Source organism: Diplotaxodon limnothrissa, linkage group LG18 (assembly GCF_057381915.1).
Source record: "Diplotaxodon limnothrissa isolate DT_005_m linkage group LG18, D_limnothrissa_male_GT1.1, whole genome shotgun sequence".
NCBI lineage: Eukaryota > Metazoa > Chordata > Actinopteri > Cichliformes > Cichlidae > Diplotaxodon > Diplotaxodon limnothrissa.
Genome location: NC_140613.1, coordinates 33,296,339 through 33,319,156, shown reverse-complemented (window position 1 = coordinate 33,319,156; position 22,818 = coordinate 33,296,339). Strand labels below are relative to the sequence as shown.

General features: G+C 40.0%; 1 protein-coding gene across 1 annotated transcript; it reads left to right on the top strand.

Annotated features, from left to right (window-relative positions):
• The first annotated feature begins 12,367 nt into the window (after nt 1–12,367).
• On the top strand, nt 12,368–21,778 carry tspan13b (tetraspanin 13b). The gene is made up of 6 exons (XM_085377874.1): nt 12,368–12,554; nt 14,273–14,440; nt 16,714–16,794; nt 17,726–17,839; nt 18,864–18,974; nt 21,279–21,778. The coding sequence occupies exons 1-6, from the start codon at nt 12,492–12,494 to the stop codon at nt 21,351–21,353; spliced, it is 612 nt and encodes a 203-aa protein (XP_085234000.1). The 5' UTR covers nt 12,368–12,491; the 3' UTR covers nt 21,354–21,778.
• The last annotated feature ends 1,040 nt before the right edge of the window (nt 21,779–22,818 follow it).

Here is a 22,818-nt window from a genome sequence, read left to right as displayed (position 1 = left end):
CAGCAGCTCGGCGGAAAACAACTTTTTTCAGGTGATCTTTTAACAGAATTAGAATATTTAGTAGCAGAAACTAACTGTTGTGGAGAAAATAAATACATTTACTCAAATACTGTGGCGTTTATACTTTTCTTGTTTTTAATTTGTTTTTTAAATTGTTTCAAATTTGAAATGGAAGCATCTGGATGACCTGTGATTGATAGAACCATAAATTCTGCTCCCTGCTAAATTCGAACCATTAGCCCGTCCACTGCTGCTTAATCGCACTTAGGTTATGTAGTAGGACAATGATCCAAAAAACAGCAGCTACCTCAGAATAGCTCAAAGAAGAAGGAGAAAAAGGTTGTTCATGACTATGACTGATTTAAAATAATTCTGTCTTTCAAAATTTACCCTGAGCGTAATAGCGATTGCCAGTTTCTGCAAACTGATTGGTTGATTGCAGTTCTTTCAAGGTTTAAGGTTAGCAGGTTAAGGGGGCAATTACTTTTTTCACAGGCAGCCTGGTGGTTAGCACTGTTGCCTCACAGCAAGAAGGTGCTGAGCTTGACTCCAACATCTGGCCGGTGCCTTTCGGTGTGGACTTTTCATGTCCTCCCCAGTTTGCGTGGGTTCTCTCAAGCTTTGCCAAAGTCCAAAGAAATGCAATTAGCGTGGTTAACTGATGCTTCGAAATTGCCCATAGTTGTGAATGTGAGTGTCTGTCCTTTTGGTTTCACTGTAAGACCTGACTCCCTCTCATTTACGTTTATACAGATGTATAAATAAAAGTCAGTATGTTCTACTGACTTTTATTCCTTTTCCCTCCAAAGCATATCTCCTCCTCTCCAGGGTCTCTTCCATCTGCCTCCAACCCGCACTACAGATCACAATATCATCTGCAAATATGATAGTCCACTCCTGCCTGACTTCATCTGTCAGCTTGTCCATCATCATCTCAAGCAAGAAGGAGCTCAAAGCTAATCTCGTGCAATATTCAAGACGTTGCAGTACCAGAGTCCCTCTCTTTGCATCCTATCATATGCTTTCGCTGGATCCACAAACACAAAGTGCAAGTCCTTCTCCATCTTCCCCAGCATACAGCCTTACTGCTGTTCACAGACTCTCACCTTAACGTAAATTCATCTCAGCATCCTGCAATTGTTACCCCAGCTCTACACATTACCTTGTTTTTGAACACCGCAAACGTCATACTTATCCATTCCTCAGGCGTCTTCTCACTGTTTAACACACAAAAATGTGCATAAACATGCTTATTGATTCCCAATATTGTCGCAGTTACTTATTGTATATATTAGACATGCAAACTTCCTGTCGCTACGTCTGACAATCAGCCAGCTAAACAAAAAACTACCAGTACATAAGCTAACATTAGGCCAGCAAATGCTAGGATAGTGTCCTACAAAGTACACTTTCCCACTGATAAAAGGTTTGATTACATTTTCACATCACATGAGTTCACTGAACAAGTGTTCACATTCAACAATGTTCGATTAAGTCAGTTCATTTTGGTGTTGGCTCTTGCTGTGGTATTGTATAACTTCCTGTTCCTGTTACAACACACATTGGTGTTTTGTGTAGCTTATCTACATGTATTATTGTAAGGTCTTGTCAGATGTTTAGCTACTCCTCAGCCTCCTTTAGTAATACCGATGATTGTAAGAAGTGTAGCCTAACTGCAGCTCTGGAGGCCAGGCTCAATGAATTGGAGACCTGTCTCCATAGCCTGGAAAATCCTTCAGTTGGCCAGGTGGTGTAGGCAAAGGTTGCTTAGTCAATATTGGGTCACCCCCAGCAGATTGTCCCGAACAGCTAGGAAACCAGTGGGGCTGGGTGATGGTGAGAAGGACGCGTAGTCCTAAAAGGAAGCCCCAGTACACCACCAAACCAACTACATTTCAAATCGTTTTGATTTCAGGTCGTAGTGATAGATGAGCTATATCAAGTGATAGCAACACCAGGAAGAAGTACTTGCTAAAATTTGGTATATATATCCAAAAACGCTTGAGCAGTGTAGCAGAGCTCGTCATCCGATGTTGTTCAGGGAGTAAGGAAACTGTGGGCAAAGTAGAACAGATGAGTGACACTCTGTACCTGTAAACAAGGCACTTTGCTATGTGACCCAGGTCACTCGAGGCGCTACAAACAAATGTTCCTGTTAGTTCAAACAGTGCAGCGAAACATGCCCTGAAGCTACAATTACATGGCTATTGATCCATCTCTTAACCACAGGATTTTAACACTTTATTTGAACAGATTCCACATCCTGCCAAACCCCTTTACCTAGGTGTCAGGAAGCTGTGTCCAAACAATCTAGAACAAGCAGCAATTAATCAAAAGAAAACATTGTCTCATGATCAGTTTGGTCTTAGCGACACTATTGCTTACTAAGCCCCCACTAACATAAGAGTTAATCTTCTTCTTTCCTATATTATTACATTTCAGAGGCATTTTTATATATTCTATACATCAAAGAGAGGGTGAGAACCACATCAAAGCTGCAGAAATTCATCTTCTGCAAACAAGCAAAGTAAAAAGACCAAAATAGAATCATACAAAGGTCTGTTTCATTGAGCGTCCTGAAGCGTACCTGCTGCTGAAAGTCTGCGTGTTCTGCACTCAATAGCCTCGAATAGTCAAAGAGAGGTTAATCTCTCTACTGCAGACACACCTGTTTTCCATTCAGCCAGAATGTTATCTAAGCATTCCTCAGAAAACCCTGGCCAGACAAAGATGTCTATGTTTGACATGCCTTCTCTCTCTGGTAGACCCAATAATAATAATACGTATAGACAGACAGACAGACAGACAGACAGACAGACAGACAGACAGACAGATAGATAGATAGATAGATAGATAGATAGATAGATAGATAGATAGATAGATAGATAGATAGATAGATAGATAGATAGATAGATAGATAGATAGATAGATAGATAGATAGATAGATATGATTCAAGAATGGACATGATTGCATTCCTATCTCACTTTCACACAGACTGTTTATCTGTTGGCAGCTTTTCACTAAAAATAACAAAATGATTGTGATGTTTCTATATGTTCTGCAAAAAAATTATTCATGTATGTGGGGTTAACGTGTCCTGGAAGTGACTATTTCACAACTTCCATAAGGGCAGTTGTGAGCTCTATCTTACATGTTGCATCACAGATCTTATTAATGACTTGCACAGTGATGCAGTAGTTATCACTGTCGCTTCAGAGCAAGAACTATGTAGGCAACACTGAATTAGATTAGGAGTAGATGGACAGATAAACGATAAGATGGCCTATTATGAATACACATTAAGAATACAGAGTTTCCTATACACAAAGCTGTCTTATTGTAACACACGCACAACCCCTGCAGTCAGAAGAACATAAAAGCTGTGCTGTTGTTCTTTTTCAGGTATTAGGTGACTCCACAGAATGCTCAAGGAGGATTTGATAGCCTTGTTTCTATCTTGATGATCTCACCCCCTCTAAAAACTACTTTAGAATTAACATGCTGCTAAACTACAGCTCAAGACACTGTTACCTGAACGATCTGTTCATCTGAGATAACCACCAGAAAAGCTTCAGAACTTAAAACAGTTTAAGACGCTAGAACTGAGAACATTTGACTTTCCTCCAATGTATACCTGAACTGTCTTGCTTTAATTATTGAGAACTGACTGATATCTTGGGCTGTTTAAACAAAGACATGCTTTGAGTCTGATGAGGTGAATGCAACAATGCATAAAAACAACAGAGAAAAAGTTTTATTTCATCACAGATTAAAGACAAGCGCCAAAGGATCTAAATATGTAACCGAGGATGCGGTTTGTCATTTCATTCAAACTGGCAGTACACAAAATGTGCACATAGGAGATGAATCTTAAAACTTTTCTTGATTTTATCACTAATTTAAAACACTTACAGTATGAAGGCAGGTTATACTTTAAAGACTAAACAACATTATAAAAAGAAGAAAGAAAAGAAAGCGCCAGCAGTCCAATATATGACTTGACCCAAGGAGAATTTTACATTGGATACGAGACTTCCATTGAAAAGCATCAGAAAGTTTACTTTTAAAGTGTGACCGGTTACAGTGTGTACCAAGTCAGAAACACAGTAGATGGGAACAAATCACCAAATCATTCTCCCTCTGACACCATCACATGCAAATCTGTCCCTGCAGCTTTGCCAACATGCATTTTTTAATAGGATAGAAAATGTCATCTCCAGCATTTTAATTACTGTGATTAATAATATGTATTTTCAGTAACTTTAAATTGTTGCATTTAACTAATATAAAATACCCGTACCTGTTCAATAAATAAAAATGTTCAAAATGAGCATTTAATTAATTAATACTCAAAATTGTGGAACAAGAAAAATGAAGTAAAACAAAACAATCTAAATTTGTATACCTGCAAAAGCTGGGACAGAAAAGTGAGACCAAAGCTTTTTCAGGCTAAAAACATGTTTGTTTGTAATGATTGTGTTTGTCATGTTTAATTTACACGTTTTCACTGGGTTTCATGCAGCCAGAGCTGTGTAGGTGAGCTCACCATCATGACACATGTGTATATCCATTATCACCACACAAAGCCTCTCCACCTTCATCCTGATGAAATTTTGCCTTGAAGAATCAAGGTGTCTGCTTACAAGCCTTTCCCAGGGATCTGTGACAGTGCCTTTACTCCAGCTTTTTTTGTACCTCTTTGATACCACTGAAAAGAAAAATCCACTCCATAACTGTCCTGTTCATGCCATTACTGAAGTAGGGTTTTTTTTCCATCCATTTTGCACTAAAAATGATCTCCAATTACTCCAAAACGTCGTGTTGGTAATATCACATCGTCGGCTAAACAGAAGACCCTGGAGGGCTTAAAGGAAGCCCATTTGCTAAATTTTGCATCTCAGAAACTAGAAATTTGAGATTGATCTTTTATACTTTTCTTCAGCCCAGAGTAAGTGTGAAATCCAAGAGAGGGTAGTGGGGTCCTTGACAGCAGCCATGCTTGCTGCTTGTGTCTATGAGAACTGTGACAGGGGTTAGTGTATTCCCATGGGAGCAGAGGCATGGAAAATGAAGACAATGCAGCAGGGAATACAGAGCTCTAAAGAAACTGAGTAAACTGAACAGGCATGAGAAAGTGGGGTCTCTTCTTAGTCCAAGTAACACTTTGACACAGTGTTTTTTTAAATAGTCTAGAGCATCATTTACATTTAGCTAATGGACTGCAAGTACAGCACCACAGACGTTTGGTAAAACTGTCCTCAGTCATTTTCTATCAAGAACCAAAAACCCATTGAAATCAAGTACAACAGGATTTAACAACAAAATGAACTAAGTGAGACATTAATGAAGCACCTCTCTCATCCTGGGAAAAGGACTTTGGATATTTGTCAACCAGTGAGGACCAGTCTTGATGCTACTGAACAGTCCGCTATTACTTTAGAACAGAGGTGGGCAATTCCGGTGTCCCTGCAGGTTTTAGATGCGTCCTTGAACCAACACAGCTGATTTAAATGGCTAAATTAGCTCCTGCAGTTCTCCAGAGGGCTGGTAACGAACTAATCATGTGATTCAGGTGTGTTGACCCAAGGTGAGATCTAAAACCTGCAGGACACCGGCCCTCGGGGCCTGGAATTGCCCACCCCTTCTTTAGGACATGAAGAAATATGCAGGAAATCCAAATATAAAATCTACAAATAAGTAGTTGTGTACCATAAGTTGGAATGGTGCCATATTTCCGCTGTAGCCAGCAGGCACAAAATAGACACAGAGTTGCTGCTAAAGGGAGATAATCAGCAACGGTAAGAAGAAGACTTTAACGTGAGTTTCAAACTCCTACATTTTTCGCCCCCGTGTCACAAGAGCACTACAGAGTTCTTTATTTCTTTGCTTTGGACTTTGAATACATCATTCTAACACATGAATATGCTTTAATCTAAACAATTCCAGTGTAGTTGTGACTGTATGTTTAGGGTCAGTGTCCTGCTGGAAGGTCTAGTGTCTCTTTAGTGTCTTTTCTCACTGCCCCTCTTCCCCTCTGTTTTTCTTGAACTTCTCCTGTCTTACTTTCTTATCCCCCAGTCATGTATGTTGTGTTTGTAATAACTTCAAACTTAATAAAATAAAATAAATAAATAATGATAATAATATTTTTTTTAAAGAAGGTGAACCTCTACTCCAGCCTCAAGTCACAGTATCTAACACGTTTATTGTAGTTAGCTCCACATGACTTTCTGTGTTGCTTGCTGCGCACACTGCAGTTATAGAAATGTTAAATATAAATGTAGAACCGTTACACGTCAGATTAGTTCACACAATGTTGATTTAGCCTATCAGCACCAGATAAATCTGTCTGTAGTTCACATAAGGAGATTTTAAATCCTGAGAGTGCTTTTTCACTTTGAGACACTAACATTTGATTAGAACCAGCATCGACATGGTTAGGCAAGATTGTAACATCATAACATTACATTTCAGTACAGAATTTTGATTGTTGCACAAATGGCTTCTAAAATGATATTTAGGAGTGGTGCTCAAGAAAAAAGGAAATCGGACATAGAAAAAATAAGACGGGACAAAGGTATGTAATACTTACTGACTCTTATTCATTTGACAGTTGAATTTCTGACACCAGAGCTTAGTTTGTAAATGTAATATTTACCTTTAATCTAACCTACTGGCTAAACATAATAGATTTAGATGATGACTCTGAAGGCATTTCTCAGAGCATGCTTCATTTTGTCAGCTACCCAAAGAGTGATTGTAAACAGAATTAACAACCAAATAACCTATTTAACTGTATCCTTTTAAATCATGTGTGTGTGTGTGTGTGTGTGTGTGTGTGTGTGTGTGTGTGTGTGTGTGTGTGTGTGTGTGTGTGTGTGTGTGTGTGTGTGTGTGTGTAAGAATCATGCCTTTGTCGTGGGTTCAACTTCCGACCGCGTCATGAACACTGACCTTAACTGAGGCAGATGAGGCCTGCAGTTCTGGATGTTGTTCTGAGGTCTTTGATGAGTCGTCGCTGCACTCTTGGGGTAATTTTGGTCAGCCGGTTACTCCTGGGAATGTTCACCACTGTTCCTTGTTTTCACTATTTGTGGATAATGGCCTTCTAACCTTTTCCAGACTGAGCGATCTCAATTACTTTGTTTCTCATTTGTTCCTGATGTTCCTTGGATCACGATGTGATGTCTGGCTTTAGAGGATATTTTGGTCTATTCCACTTTGTCAGGCAAGACACAAGTTTTCCAGCAATGAGTAGTTTGGATTTGGAGCACATGTGCAATGGCAGAAAACCAATCTCAGTGTGCTAACTAAACGGAAGCTCATACAGAAGCCAGAGGGAAACATTTGCGGTACAATAAATTAGGGTTCTTTAACCCTAGAACTAACTTGCTTCAGCACTGGACAGCTATGCCTAGTGTGAGTAGGTAGAGTGGGCTCCCACTCTTGACATTTTTGGCAAAATGTCTCTTTTTATGTAAGAGACACTATCAAAGGGGATTTTCAGGGTTTTTTGGAAAGATGTCTTATCCTACATCAGGATAACAACATAAACTCTTCTATATTTGTAATTAATTGAATTCTTTTATGGGCCAAATGTCATATTCACAAATGTTCTGAACAGAAAACCGCACTTCCTTACTTTCATGATGGAATTCCATAACTATCACTTATGACATTATCAGACTTTCCTCTAATCATAAAGCAGTTAGAACATTATTGTTATTCTCTCAATAAAATATTCAAAACTGCTTAAAACAAAAGGAAGAAGAAGAAGAAAATAAATTGTGGTTGCTTTTTTAATTTTCTTTCTTGCCTCCCTGACACATCTAGATTTCCTTCTTCTGTTCTCAAGTTCTGAAACGATTTTCTACAGTATATGTTTTATGTCATCTTTGTTCTGCTAAGGTAGCTACCGCTCTTGTACTTTGTTCTTTTGTTAAAGTTTTAAAAAAAGAAGAAGGATGCAGCCCCTGGACACAGCTAATAACACCACTCTGTGTTGTAACAGAAACAGCAAGTGATACCAGAAAAAGCCAACATCAAGTGAGAGCGCCACCCAAAGGAGTATGAGTGTTTAGGAATGTTATCATGACCTCTGTACATATGACATATTTCAGGACATTTAGTAGCAAGTGAGCATAACTGTCTTTGGTTTTTGGCAATGCACTCCGTCCTGCGTGTATACTGCTTTCCCTCTACACATTGTAACTGCAATCCTTTAAGAGTGGATTTAACAGAGACATTTTCACTTGTCACCACCATTCTGTAAGAATTTATTTAATATCATGCTTCTTAAGGATGATTTTATCTTAAAAACATAAAACAAAGAGGGAAACAAAAGGATTTCTGGGCTTAAAGGCCAACATTTGAAAGGTGGGGGAAAAGAAAAACTAAGAAAAATAGACAGTAGAACAATGTTGCTGGTTCTGCTGCACTATTTGGATGGTTGGGTCAGAATTTGGCATTAAACAATATGAAAGTAGAGGATACATCCTCCCTTTAATCAATGGTTCACGCTTGTGTTGGTGGTGTAATGGTGTGGGTGGCCCTTAGTACAAACTAGGCATTGTTTAAATGCCACAGTATATTTGAGTATTATTGTTGACTGTGTCTGTCCCTTTACACCCACTGTGTACCCACGGGGTGGCTCAGGAGGTAGTGCAGGCATAGTCATCTGCTAATCTGTGGTTTAATCGCTGACTGCCTCAGATACTGAACCCCAAATAGACTTTGGTCAACAGGCTTTACAAAGGGGTTACATATAAAATGTTAAAATTACATCTTTTTCAACTATCTTTACAACTCTGCCTTATTGTACTTACATTACAACCAAAACACCTTGTCTGGGCAGCAGGCCCAGACAAGGTGTGTCCTAGGATGCTTAAGGCGTGTGCTGCTGAACTTGGGGAGCCGCTACAACGAGTCTTCAACCTCAGTCTGCGACTGGGGAGAGTGCCCGCCCTATGGAAGACATCCTGCATCGTCCCAGTCCCCAAAAAGAACCGGCCCAATGAGCTGAATGACTTCCGACCGGTGGCACTGACGTCACATCTTATGAAGACTCTAGAGCGGCTCTTCCTCAACCTCCTCCGACCACAGGTACAACATGCCCAGGACCCACTACAGTTTGCATACAAGGTGGGTGTCGGAGTGGAGGATGCCATCCTGTACCTCCTACACAGAGCCCACTCACACCTGGATGGGGGAAAAGGCACGGTCAGGATCCTGTTTCTTGACTTTTCCAGTGCCTTTAATACCATCCGGCCCTGTATGCTTCAGGAAAAACTGAACAGGATGGAGGTGGACCCCTGCCTGGTGGCTTGGATCTCCGACTACCTCACCGACAGACCACAGTACGTCAGGCTGAAGGACATCACGTCTGACACAGTGGTCAGCAGCACAGGAGCACCACAGGGAACTGTGCTGTCCCCTCTTCTCTTCACCCTGTACACCTCTGACTTCTGCTACAACTCTGAATTATGCCATATTCAGAAGTTTGCAGACGACACAGCCATCATGGGGTGTATCTGGGATGATCAGGAAGAGGAGTACAGAAGTCTGGTGAGGAACTTTGTCGCATGGAGTCACACAAACCACCTGCAACTCAACACCTCAAAGACTAAGGAACTGGTTGTGGACTTCGGGAGGTCCAGAGCAGGTCCACTGCCGGTTCAGATAGAGGGGGAGGAGGTGGAGGTGGTCAACAAGTACAAGTACCTCGGGCTGTGGGTGGACAATAAACTGGACTGGTCATGCAACACAGAGCACCTGTATAAAAAAGCCCAAAGCCGACTGTACTTCCTCAGGAGGCTGAGGTCTTTTAACATCTGCAGGAAGCTCCTGAGGATGTTTTACCAGTCAGTGGTTGCTGGAGTACTTTTCTATGCTGTGGTGTGCTGGGGGAGCAGCACAGCAAAGAGGGACTCATCCAGGCTGGAGAAACTGATCAGGAGGGCTAGCTCTGTGGTCGGCATGAAGCTGGACACTCTGGTGACAGTGGCAGAGAAAAGGACATTAAAGAAACTGATGGACATTATGGACAATGCCAGACATCCTCTGCACACGGCCATTAACAGCCAGAAGAGTCTGTTCAGTGACAGGTTGCTTCTCCCCAAGACAAGAACTAACAGACTTAAAAACTCCTTTGTCCCACACGCCATCAGACTGTTTAACTCCTCTCTGGAGGGGAGAGGGAGGGGAAACAGGAGGACAAAGGAGGGGGGAACAACTAAGCTGTAGTGCCTCTTCACCTCACTGTGCAATACCTTGTGCAATACTTTTGTAAATAGTCAACAGTGCAATAGACTCAATACTTGAAATGTGCAATTCATTCACCTGTATTTTTATTTTTATTCCTATTTATTCTATTTATCCCCTTTGTATATTTTATTTATATTGTCTCTGTATTTATATATATATATATGTGTGTGTGTGTGTGTGTGTGTGTATTATATATATATATATATATATATATATATATATATATATATAATATTCTGTAACTCTGTAACCTCTGTCGGTGCTGTGCTTTTTTGGAAATCGAATTTCCCAGAGGAACCCACCCGAGGGATTAATAAAGTTCTATCTAATCTAATCTAATCTAAATCCATCCTTTTTGTCCACTTAAAACATGTTTACAGAACTATTGTTAGATTTCTTGCAATATTTGCTGTCTTCTTGGCCAGATTACTCTAAAAAACACATTTTTAATGTCATCAAGCTTTTTTAACTGCATAAATAGAGGACATATAAAAGTCACTCCCCAAAACCGACGGCTTCTACGCTGTTACAGGGATGTTGTTTGTGGCTCACGATGACTTTTTCATTCACGAGGGACACATTTGACATATGTTTCACATATTATAGACCAACAAGTTATGTATAGCAGTTTAAATCCGAGCAGACGATCACTTTTTGGCACGACACCGGCGCTATCACGATGTACTTGCCCGGTGAGGTTTTCAGCGAGTCATTTGAGTTTGACTGGTCCTGCAGCGCCATCTGATGGTCATATAAGTTTATGATCGCTGAGTGGCTGCTCGGGCCACCTGCGCAGAAGAAGTGCGGAACGACTAGAACCACGTATCATGTGTCTGCGAGTGTTACATTCTGAGGTGATGAGATCTGACTTTAGTCTTATAATATCTAATAGGACAGTTTGTCAGCTGCTGCTCGCCGGTCAGCAGATGATCTTGTTACTGGCATTACTCGTATGTATTTTCACTTTCTCCCGTTGTTGTCCTGCCGGAACGCTGTGTGTGTTTGGCGTGCGTGCATTTGACGGCTCAGTGTGACCCAGCAACGCTTGTGCTGTTTTCAAGCGAAGCGTCGTTGGTGAATTATGAAGCTAAATGGCTCCTGACAACAATCTTTCTGGAATATTTTGAGAGGAAATTGCAGGACTTCTCTTTAGCCAATCGGTGGATCGGATATCCTGCCCCCCGTCCCTTACTGAGTCACATGTGGACTAGGAGTCAAGTTTTAAAAAAAAAACATAAGACTACACGCAAACTGGAATTTTAATCCTTCATAATAAAAGCATGGCATTTCAGCCTGGAATTAACAGACCACGTGCATCCTTATTATACGATTAACACACAACTGATTGTAACTAGAGACGTTGTTACATGATGTTTATACCCCAGATGAAGATACTTCAGGCGTCCATCAAAGGTTTACAGTGTTTTGTAGGTGAGGCTGGACACTGAGAAAAGAGATAAGGATTTGGCTCCCCATTGGTTAGGGAGAGAGCTCGAGTTGTAAAGGATGCAGCAGGTTAAGACAGATTGAACTGTACCAACTGTGAAGTGAAGACTGTGTTGAGAAGATGGAAGGAGTACTTTAAGGACCTGATGAATGTGCACTGAAGAAAATCAGAATCAGAGAATCAAAGAGACTTTATTAATACCAGAGCATGCATACAACAAACGTGTTGAAACAGAGGCATAGATAGATAAATATTAAGATAAATATAGGTATAGATACATATAGAGATACAGGTATAAATATAATACAAAAGGACACAAATATGTGTGCAAATATATGTCATGGTGTAACACTGAAGGCAGGAGGCAAAGAGGAGAACCACAGAGATGATTGGTGGATGTAGTGAAGGAGAAGATGCAGAGGGTTGGTGTGACGGAGGAGGATGCTGGGGACATTTTCAGATGAAGGTAGATGATCCGCTGTGGTGAAGAAGAAGTTAGATTGTAGGCTGCATCCCAATTTCCCTCAAAATACCGATGTCTATCTATCTCACGGTCGGTGTTTATGTGACTTTATTTTGAAGGGTCGATATGTGACTTCCTCTGCACTCAGGTGTTGGTTGTAAGCCTCTTTTTTCCTCGCAGGTTGGACCGATCATCTATTGCTGCGGACTAGCGGAATAAGTAGCTCAGTGGGTCTTTGTCCGGGTTTTATTTCTTGTGTCGAGATATTTATGTAAACATCAGTTTCAAGGATTTATTGTGTTTATTTGCTGGTGAACATGGGCTGCGCTGCATTTACCTGCTCCAAGCACTCCCTGTGTGCGCTCAACATCCTCTATGTTGTGAGTATCCACATCACAGCTTACCATATGGATAATTAAAGTGCCGTGTTCATCAATACAGATAGCATTTTATCACCCTCAGAGTGTGTAAATGGAGTGTAGGACACGTCCACTTTTACAAAATCCACTGATGAGGTCAGACGCTGCTCTAATCAATTATTCACTGTGGTAGGTAGGATCAGGTGGCCGCTCCATCCATCGGATGAACCGAATAAGAGACGAGGAGTTTAGAAAAGCGCCCGATTTTCTTTTTAAAATGGGAGGATCTACAGTTTCCACCTTTAACTGTGCGCTTGTTTTTTGGGGCGGGGGGTTGTCACTTTAGAGGTCGCCCTTACTGTGGAAGCCTTTCCTGCAGGCTTTGATAGCTCTTATCATGTCTGCTTTGGATTAAGGTGTGTATCTGACGCTTAGCTACACACTGGACCTGGAGCCTTGCAGTCCTTTAAAGAAGGCGCTCCATAGCACCCTTGGTTCTGTAAGGGTGCAGGAGGTACTAATGATTTCACAGTGAGGTAATCTGCCGTATCTGACACTGCAACTTTCGTATTATATCATCGTATCAGTCTGACATGTTGGCCTTTGCTTCTTGTTTAATCTCTCTTTATGTAAGTGTAGTACAAAATTGTTGCTTATCATGTAAAAGTCGAGAGGATAAGATATGCACATGCAGTTCAGCTCACATTTAAAAAAAGAAGACGAAAATGCTCTTATTATCACTCTTTTTTTAAAGTAATAAAGAAGCAACATGTATCCATTCCCACAACTAGTGCTTAAAGCCATCCAGCAGCGCAAAAATTTGTGAATGTTTTTTGTGACAAAGAAGTATCTGTTCCAATCACTCTATCAGAGAAAAATCAGTTTTATAACTTTATAATAATATGCTGATTCTAGCCCCCTAACTTCTTGTACGATGACAAGTCAAGTCATCCCAGCAAAATGTCCCTAAAACATAACAATGCTACTGGATTTGCTCACACAATCACATCAAGGATTGATATTTTTCCTCATCCACATAAATCGTTCTATGCTACTGACTGAATATTTTTACTTTTTAAAATTAGTTACCATGTGCATGTGATGAAGGAAGACGCACATTTAAACTATTCTGAACTTGATTTATGCTACACTGCTGACACCGTGTGTCACCACTTCAGACAAAGATTCCTTGGCTGCTGGTTCATGAGCCACTCAGATTGTTTGTGGTCAAAGTCAATGCAGACAGCACATGCTGGACAATACAATAAAGTTCTCTTATAACCTAAAGCAGAATTTCAATAATTAACCCACGTGTGATAGTGTGGATACTTATATGGCTGATTTTTGTTTTTTAAGCTGCCTGCTGCAGTTGATTTCACATGTTCAATTTAGCAGATGTGGAAGTAGCTATATTCAATCCACTTATCCAAATAAGACCTATCACAGCTGCCATAGTGCAGGGTGCACCCAGTCTGCAGATTGCCAGTCTGTAGCAGAGCTAACACCATTCAACCTCACATTCACATCTATGGGCAATTTAGAATCAGCAATTAACCAAACCTGTGTAACTGCATGTTTTTGGACTGTGGGAGGAAGCATGTAAAGAAACCATGTAGACATGGGGAGAACATGCAAACTCCTTACAGAACAGCCCTGGCCAGCTGATAGAATAAAAAATGATGTTTAACTTTTTGCACAAAGTGTCATTTCCACACTCAGCCAGTATGTCTGTCCTGCAGATGGTCAGTCTCCTGATGATTGGCATCGCAGCATGGGGAAAGTGGTTTGGTCTGGTCTCCAGTTTCCAGGTGGTGGGAGGCATCATTGGTGTGGGTGTCTTTCTCTTCTTTGTGGCTCTGGCTGGCCTCATTGGGGCAATGAAGCATCACCAAGTCCTGCTCTTCTTTGTATCCTTCACAAACTCATCCTATGACTGTTCTTTCTGTACTTTCATTCACAACTTATATAAAATGTCATTCAGTAATACAAATTCAATCCTTTTTCTACATATATAGTTCCAGTAGTGCCAGTTCACGGCAACAGTCATCTCAAGATGCTTGAAGATAATGTAAGGTAAAGACTAGAGCAGGGCGATATGGCCAAAAATATTTATCACGATATATATTTGAAAATTTGCGATAACGATATAACCAACGATATAATTGATGCGAGACAAAATACAACTCCACAACATTACTAGTGCAAAAAGACAACCTTCCATTTATTTTCACTTAAACAAGAAGCTGGTTTTTATGTACATTAAAGCTTTATAAAAATGTAACAGTACAAATGCAAATTCCTTGCTGAAAGTTTAACCAAAAGGCATTTCCAGTAGAAATGGGCTGACATATCCTGAGCATAACCATGTATAATATCCACTGAAGTTAAAAAGAGGTGCTTTGCAACATTAAACTGCAGTGTGCAGGACGCATTTTTCGGACCATAAGGTGCACAGGATTATAAGGCACATTAAGCGAAACAAAGCAGTCAGATAAATCAAACTTTATTAAACTCATTCTTCTTGCTTCCTCCACTTCTGTACCATTGATTCATTAATGTTGAATTCTCTGGCAGCTGCTCTATTCCCATGTTGTTGCAGTATATTAATGACTAACCTCATATTGTGGATGGATTATCTCAGTTGTTCTCCTGACTGAAGTTTGGTCCGTTTACAGCATCCTGCCATGCGATTGCATTTGTCTCTAACCATGAAGAACCTTCACGTTAACTTTTATAAGTGGAAAAGTGTTAGTGTTCGTCCTCCAGCTTCACTGTTTATGTTATGCTAACATAGCTGTGTCGCTAGCGATCACGTAGCACATCATTATATACCAGCTAGCCCAACTTCAGTAACCCTACAAACGTCACTGCTGTTTAGTTTCCTGTCTTCATTTATGTTGGAAGTGATAGCAGAGCTGTACGTTTGATTTTTTTCAGAAATCTCTCAGTCAGAACATGCTATATCATGCTTAGGTAACTAGCGAAACTAGCGAGCTAACTTCCGCTAGCTTCCTGCTAACGTCTAACTCCGTTAAATGTAATAACTTTTGTTTTCATGGATGCCTGGAAGTTAAACTTTATAGTTACACCTGGTAAAGCAGCAATGCTGATCGTTTTATTAAAGATGAAAGAATTTAGACAGTTTTTAACTCTCAGTGATGCTGCAGTGTTGTTTGACCTGAAGCATACGGAGTTTAGGACCCAGATTACTCCCAGATTTAAGAGCATCTTAGTCCGACAAATACGACAATAACGACGGCCGCTTGCATGTTCTGCAAAAAAATGTGCTTTGTCGTGTATCTGACGGACAAACACCAAACCAGTTCCACATCACTGAAGTTGCACCATTTTTACAAACCAATTCTGGTTCATCTGTTTCACTCAACAATCGGCCATGTGCGTATGAAAACAAAGGCACTGCGCATGCGCGTTTTACTCCCATTCTATTGCGATATTTCATTTTCCTATCGTTGCCTAACATTATACCGGTATTACCGTGAACGGTATAATATGGCCCAGCCCTTTTAAAGACCTACAATAAAGGGAGGACCCCAACAATCAAACAATCCCGTTTAACCAAGCTCTTGGTGACAGGAGACCTCCAGCAGAACCTGGTCGGGGGCATGTTGGTGGGGTGCATAAAGAAACAACGACAAAATAGAAACTGTGTATAATAATATTGTTGGTTTGTCTTCTGTGGTCGTTGTTTTGTGGTATCATTGAATTTGTGCTAATTTAAAAAATCTAAAAATAATTCTGTAATATTTAGATTCAGATGTTTAATTAGTTGCTAAGTGACCAGAACTTCCCAGAATAAAAGAAAAGAACATTTACAGTTAAAATGTTTAGAGCTGTCTTTGTTGGTGCCGAGCATCTTTGTCCTGTTTCTGACCAGCACACTGTTGTTTATCTCCTACAATATGCTGTCTTAACATTACTGTTTTGGAAAATTCATTACATATTAATGTATTTATGTGGAAGAAGATACCGAGCTGGACTGTATTTCACAGACAACCTTGCACACAGACTCTATTTTCTTACTATTAGCAGATATGTTTCTATAAATGAGCTCTTCCAACTGCTTATGTAGTGCTTCAGTAACACTGACTATCAGCAGTATTATGCATGTCCAATGTCTGCAATGTGTCCACTGTTGTTGTTCTTTGACAGTGAAGCTCAGTACATGATCATCCTGTTCATGGTATTTATTGTACAGTTTTCTGTTTCCAGCGCTTGTCTGGCTGTCAACAGAGAGCAACAGGTACGAGCTTTGGTTTCTCCACAGAGTGCCGAGCAGCACAAATGATAACTATGCAGCTTGCTCTCTGTTGCACATTAATTTGTTATTACTTGACTTTATATCCAGTACAGTTAGACAACTCACATTTTAAAAAGTTTCATCAGAGCTGTTGAGCAAACATCCATACAGGTGGATGCAGGGAAGGTGGAGGCCTTGAACAAGCAGGCAGCAGTGTCAGACAGTACCGTCTCGTTCTTCCACCTGATAGTTTGAGACAAAACTCTCCTTGCAGCTTTGTGAAAACCCCACATATGATATATCGTTTTGTGCAGCTTGTTTGGGAATAGAGTGCTGTGACGTTTGGTAGCAATTTGTTGCACAGTTTTTGCAAAATTCCTAAAAAATCTACAGAATTTTCGCCTATTCGTTTGAATGGGAACGCGTCCAAAAAAGAAAGAAAGTGTGTGTAATAGGAGGAAGAAATCAAATTATATTATATAAAAGAAATTTAAATAAGTGTAAATTGTGGTCAGTAAACACTAATAATATTACTTCAATGGGAATCATATTTTATAGATATTATCAGTAAATAACACATAAAAAGTGAAAGTAGATTTTACCTAAAACCTGCCTCTCCAAAAGTAGCTAACGCACAGCTTAAATGAAGGTCGTATCTTTTTTCTCTGGAAGTTTTGTTTCAGCATGACATTTTTTGGCCACTACATTTTAATATAAGTGGAGATACTATAAGGATTATTACTGATAAATAAAAAAAATAAAAGCTTAAATATAAAAGTGAACCAGTGTGGCTTCTGTGATTAAAACTCTAAGCTTGTCAGGCTGCACAGACTATGTGCTCATTAAGTCATTTAAGCAGAACCTCTTAATGTGAAAATACTGACAGATGATGACAGATGTAATGCTTCATGTTCCTTCTAACACTGTGCTCAAGGATCACCTGCTGGAGGTGGGCTGGAACAACTCTGAGAGCACCCAGAGAGATGTGGAGAAGAGCCTCAACTGCTGTGGCTTCAAACATGTCGACCCTAACAGCATGTGTGATGCTGTGAGTTTGGATCCAGTCTTTTCCAAGTGTTTCCTGTTCCCCGTTACATGTCACATATCTCAGTATGTGCGAAGAGGCTGATGATGGTTCTGTTTTTTTAATGTACAATAAAATTGAACACATCACAAATTTTCAAGTAAATATATTTCTAAAGTTTAGGTTGAAAGAAATTCTCACCATGTGTTGATAACAACCCACCCACTTCACACATGCAATGAAATCAAACCATAGACACATAAATTGTGTGATTACATTATGTGTGATAATAAAAAACTTTGTTGAAAAAATGAAGAAAGGGAGGTGCAAATAGGGTTCAGGCCCAGCTGATGGTCGATTTAAAGGGGTCTCAAAAAACATGATGGGTAAAACCAGTGAGCTCTCACAAGACCCTTGGAACTTTATTGTTGCAAAAATGTTGCTGGCACTGGCTCAGAGGAATATTACTGAAGATCCCAGTGAGCACCATTGGGACCATAATCCAGAAGTGGAAAGAACATCGTTTTATGATAAACTGACAACGACCACAACCTTGCTCCTTGCAAGGTTTCAGACAGAGGAGTGAAAAGAATTATCAAAGTTGTCCAAGAGCCAAGGAACAGTTGTGGATAATCCGATTGTTTTGCCCCATTAGCTCCAGGTGTTGTACCGTCCACGGGAGCGCGTAGCTGCTTAAAGCTGTAGCGCCCAGATTACTTACAGCTACTTCCGTGCAAGCGGTAACCTGAACACAGCTTCAATCATCTGTTTGTTGAAAAATGGTAACGCGAGCGCACCACATTTTCTTGTTAGTAACGGTAACGGCGTTGTAATGATAGGAATAGTAATTAGTTAGATTACTCATTACTGAAAAAAGTAACGCCGTTAGCAACGCCGTTACTTGCAACGCCGTTATTCCCATCACTGGTTGAGAGTGAGCTCCCTTGGTCTTGTTTGAAAAGTAACAGCAGTAAAGTTAATTTGAAATAATGACTCTACTGTCAGAAGCATTGGTGCGATTTTTAAACATGTGCTGTGTCTCTCGCAGGCTTGTTTCCCCAACAGCTTCTGTTCGCCTTGTGCAGACCAGATTAAGGAACATGCTGGAGATATTCTCCGATTTGTAGGAGGAATTGGCCTCTTTTTCAGCTTCACTGAGGTGAGCCATTACAGCCCAGACATGCCCTGTGTTTCAGTAACATACCGACGATTTGTCACGTCCCAAGATGAAAGGTACCATTCCGCGTCCTTATGAGACGCTTCGGAATCTCAATTGAATCCAATAGAATGCCGGTCGTGGCAATAACACACGCTCAGAGCAGAAGCTCCAGCCGTCCATTCCAACCCTAACCTTAACCATTACCTTAACCCTAACCTTAACCATAACGTTGGCCCTATCAGATGGTGTTTTCCAAAGTGATTCATGATCAGAACATAAAACACATTTATATGTATAGATTCATTCCAAACGGCTCTCATACCTCCCAACGCGTAACATACCGCCGATTTGTCACATGGCGTCGGTATGTTGGTATGTTGGTATGAGAGCGTGCTGATATTTCAGACCGGTAACAGTGCCTACAGCAGGCTGCCTACATGTGCCCCATGGTACCACCACCAACTTGTATGGAATACAAACCAGAAACTCAAATTATATTAAAAGTTAGTCTGTTGTAGAAAATGTCATTTGGGCTTCCACTTCTGGACTTTCTCTAGTATATCAATAAGATCCTGTTTTAGTTACATTTTACTAAGTGTTTCAGTCTGTCATCTTCTTTCAGCTTCATATTTCATTTTCTGTGATTTAATCTTTTCCACAATAGTCATATTTTTCTGTATGGTGATTCCTATCTTTAAGGTTGGGCGACTGGACGAATATATCGACTATCGACGTAGGCTGAGCCTTTCACCAATCGTTTTTACAAGAGCGATTTATTTATTTATTTGCCCACGAGTAAGTTTGCTAATAATGTTGACTGAAGCTAAGAGAAGCAGCCAATGGAAAAATAATTGGGCTGTTTTGACGGCACCGTCTTCCAGCTGTGAGCAAATGCACCGACCTCAGAGTGCGCCCAAATGTAGCGATTCATTTATTCAAACTCATAACAGAAAGAAAGGCAGAAGCCCATGTTCAGAAAAAATAAAAACATTTGATTTAAATGGGAAACAAAGAGAAAGTGGCTTCTTTTTCCACTATAACCGTGTTTACAAGCTGTTCCAGTGTTTATCTGTCGCACACACTCACCCAAACAATAAATGCAAGCTCAAACAAAAACTACGTTAAAAATCAAAATGTCTCTTCCAGCGAACATTAAAAAAATCTCCATCGTAAAGTTAAGTGTTCTTTGTAATTTAGCGCATCTCAAATAAATACATTTGAAAAAAATCCAAAAGTAGCTACTGAAACAAACAAGAAAAGAAGGTAAAATATTCCCTCAAACAAAACTTATAAATTCTAAATATGCAAATCAGTCCGTGCATGATTGCATTGCTCCACCCATCAGAAATTCTGCACCTGCGCAAAGATATCGTCGGTTATTGGACTGATGATTATCGGTTGGAAGATTTTTACGTATCGCCCAACCTCACTGCGTACAACTCGTTAGTGTAAAACTCTCAAACCCAGACCTTAAAGCAGATGACTCGTAAGCTGGAGAGGAAATGGCGTGTCGCTACTTTAGAAGATCATCATTTAGCCTCGAGAAATAGTTTGTTGCTCTATTTTAAAAGAGCTCTCTATAAAGCTTATTTTCTTCAATCAGTGATTAAAGGAAATAAGAACAACCCCAGGTTTCTGTTCACTGTAGCCAGGCTGACAAACAGTCAGCTCTGTTAACTACTAATGAGTCATTAGACAGAAAAAGGAATTCAGAAGGATTTGTTTGTAAAAGAGGAACATGGAGGAGGCTTTTTCGCAGGTGATATCATTACATAGCAAACTTTTAATATGGGCTTCACTGTTTCCCTTGTTTGGACCAACAAAGACAGAGGATTCATTTTCAGCATGGAAGGGAAAACAGCTGTTTGTACATTAGTGACGGGAAAGTATTTAAAACATTTGAACAAATAAGAAAATAATTGAAATGACAAAATAATGACTTGGTTAATGTTTTTTCTAAGATGAAGAACGGTGTTGAAGTAGAGTACAAAAAATGTACAGAATATAAAATAATAATAAAATATAATAATAAAGATTAGGCTAACAATACTGTGTAATCAGCATTCACGCTAATAATTAATGAATAAGGTCACATGGATGGAAGCCTGACAGCATTTCGATTGTCAGACCAACTTTGACTCAGACCTCCTTCAGTGAGTTTGTCCAGAAAACATGGCAACATTTCTACATAAATAATTGTGGATTTAAAATAATTCTCATGACGTAGTGTGTTTGAAACAATTCATTACATAGTATTGACTGACATAAGGAAACTTTTAACTTAGTGCTGTGTGTTTGTGTCAGATCTTGGGAGTGTGGCTCACATATTGCTACAGGAACCAGAAGGACCCACGAGCCAACCCTAGTGCTTTCCTGTGAGACAGCCAAAGCTCCACTGACCAACATCCAATCACCTCATCCCCAAACGACCTCTATGGACGTTCTGACTTGTGCGTTTTGACTGATCACTGCAGTAAACCTGATGTGTTTCGTTTTCAAGAGCTAAGTTATGTGTGAGGAGCGGCGAACATGCTGCCTTCAGCATGACATTCCTGCAAAATACAGATACAGTTAGTACACTGTGAAATAAAAAGAAGGAATGCTGATCTGCTATATAATCCAGAAGTATTTACACACCCTGGCTGAGAGTTAACTCTGAACACTTTTTTGTCATTTTGTTTCTTTTATAAAAACAGTCGATTCCACTGGAAGCAATAATATCACCCACTTCTCTGCACACTGACATTACAGATTCTGATGTTTTACCATGTGTAGAAATGTGAACGTGTGACGAGCGGCTTTGTATGAAATGTAGACATTAGAAAAGATATTTTCATTTAACATATTGATTAAACTTGTCTTTTGATTTACTATTAGCAAAAAATGGAAAAGCTCTGTTATAGCACTGAAGACCTTCTCTAAGCTCTTCTCTTACCCTTTCTTGTTGTGATGACAAGAGAAACCCGGGGGGGGCTTCAATCTCTCTCCGCCCACCTTTTCCGCCCACATCAGATGATGAACTGATGAAGCTGCATTTGACAGTATGTGCAGTCCAAACTAGGACAATCACAGGGAATCATGGCTAACTTTAACTTTCATTTTACAGGGACAATTATTTTACATTTATTCATGTTGTAGGCATTATAAACATGATTTTTAAATTGTCATAAATATAGTCTGTTTCAGCACTTACATTCAAACTAATAGATTCTTTTCATATTTGAATACATACCTCACATCTGCCTGCTAGGAGACATATTTATCTCCTTTATAGTCTGTAACTCTACAACAAACTCACCTGGTCAAACAAACGTACAAACATAGCTTCATAGCAATTGTTTTGCTTCTTTCATTCATTCATTGACTGACATATTAATTCTTTGTCCGAGCACCAACCACAACCTGATCAGAATATTAAATGACTCTAATTCCTCCTTTGCCTGTCTGGGTCTAGTTAAATTAGGAGTGGCATGGTTTGCTCCTTCAACTTAACCAAGCCCACGAGTCATTAAATCCCTAAAAAAAGTGGCACCTCCTCAGGGCCTGGGAGTGTTTTTTGTTTGTTTTTTGTTATGGGGGGGGTAACCCTCTGAGTCAGCTTCCTCCTATAAGAGGTCAGGAAGGAACAAAATCAGACTTAACAAAAAACATGATAAGCCTGATTGACTCTGTTGAGCCGTACGCAGCGCACACACATACACACACTTACTTTCAAATATGCAAAACATCTGCAGGTTCCTAACATAGCCGGTTCTTTGTAATTGAAAAGACTTGAGACTGGGTTACCCAGCAACACAAAAAAGCTTTCAGTGCTGGCAGTGTGGACCCGCCCACCCAGAATTCA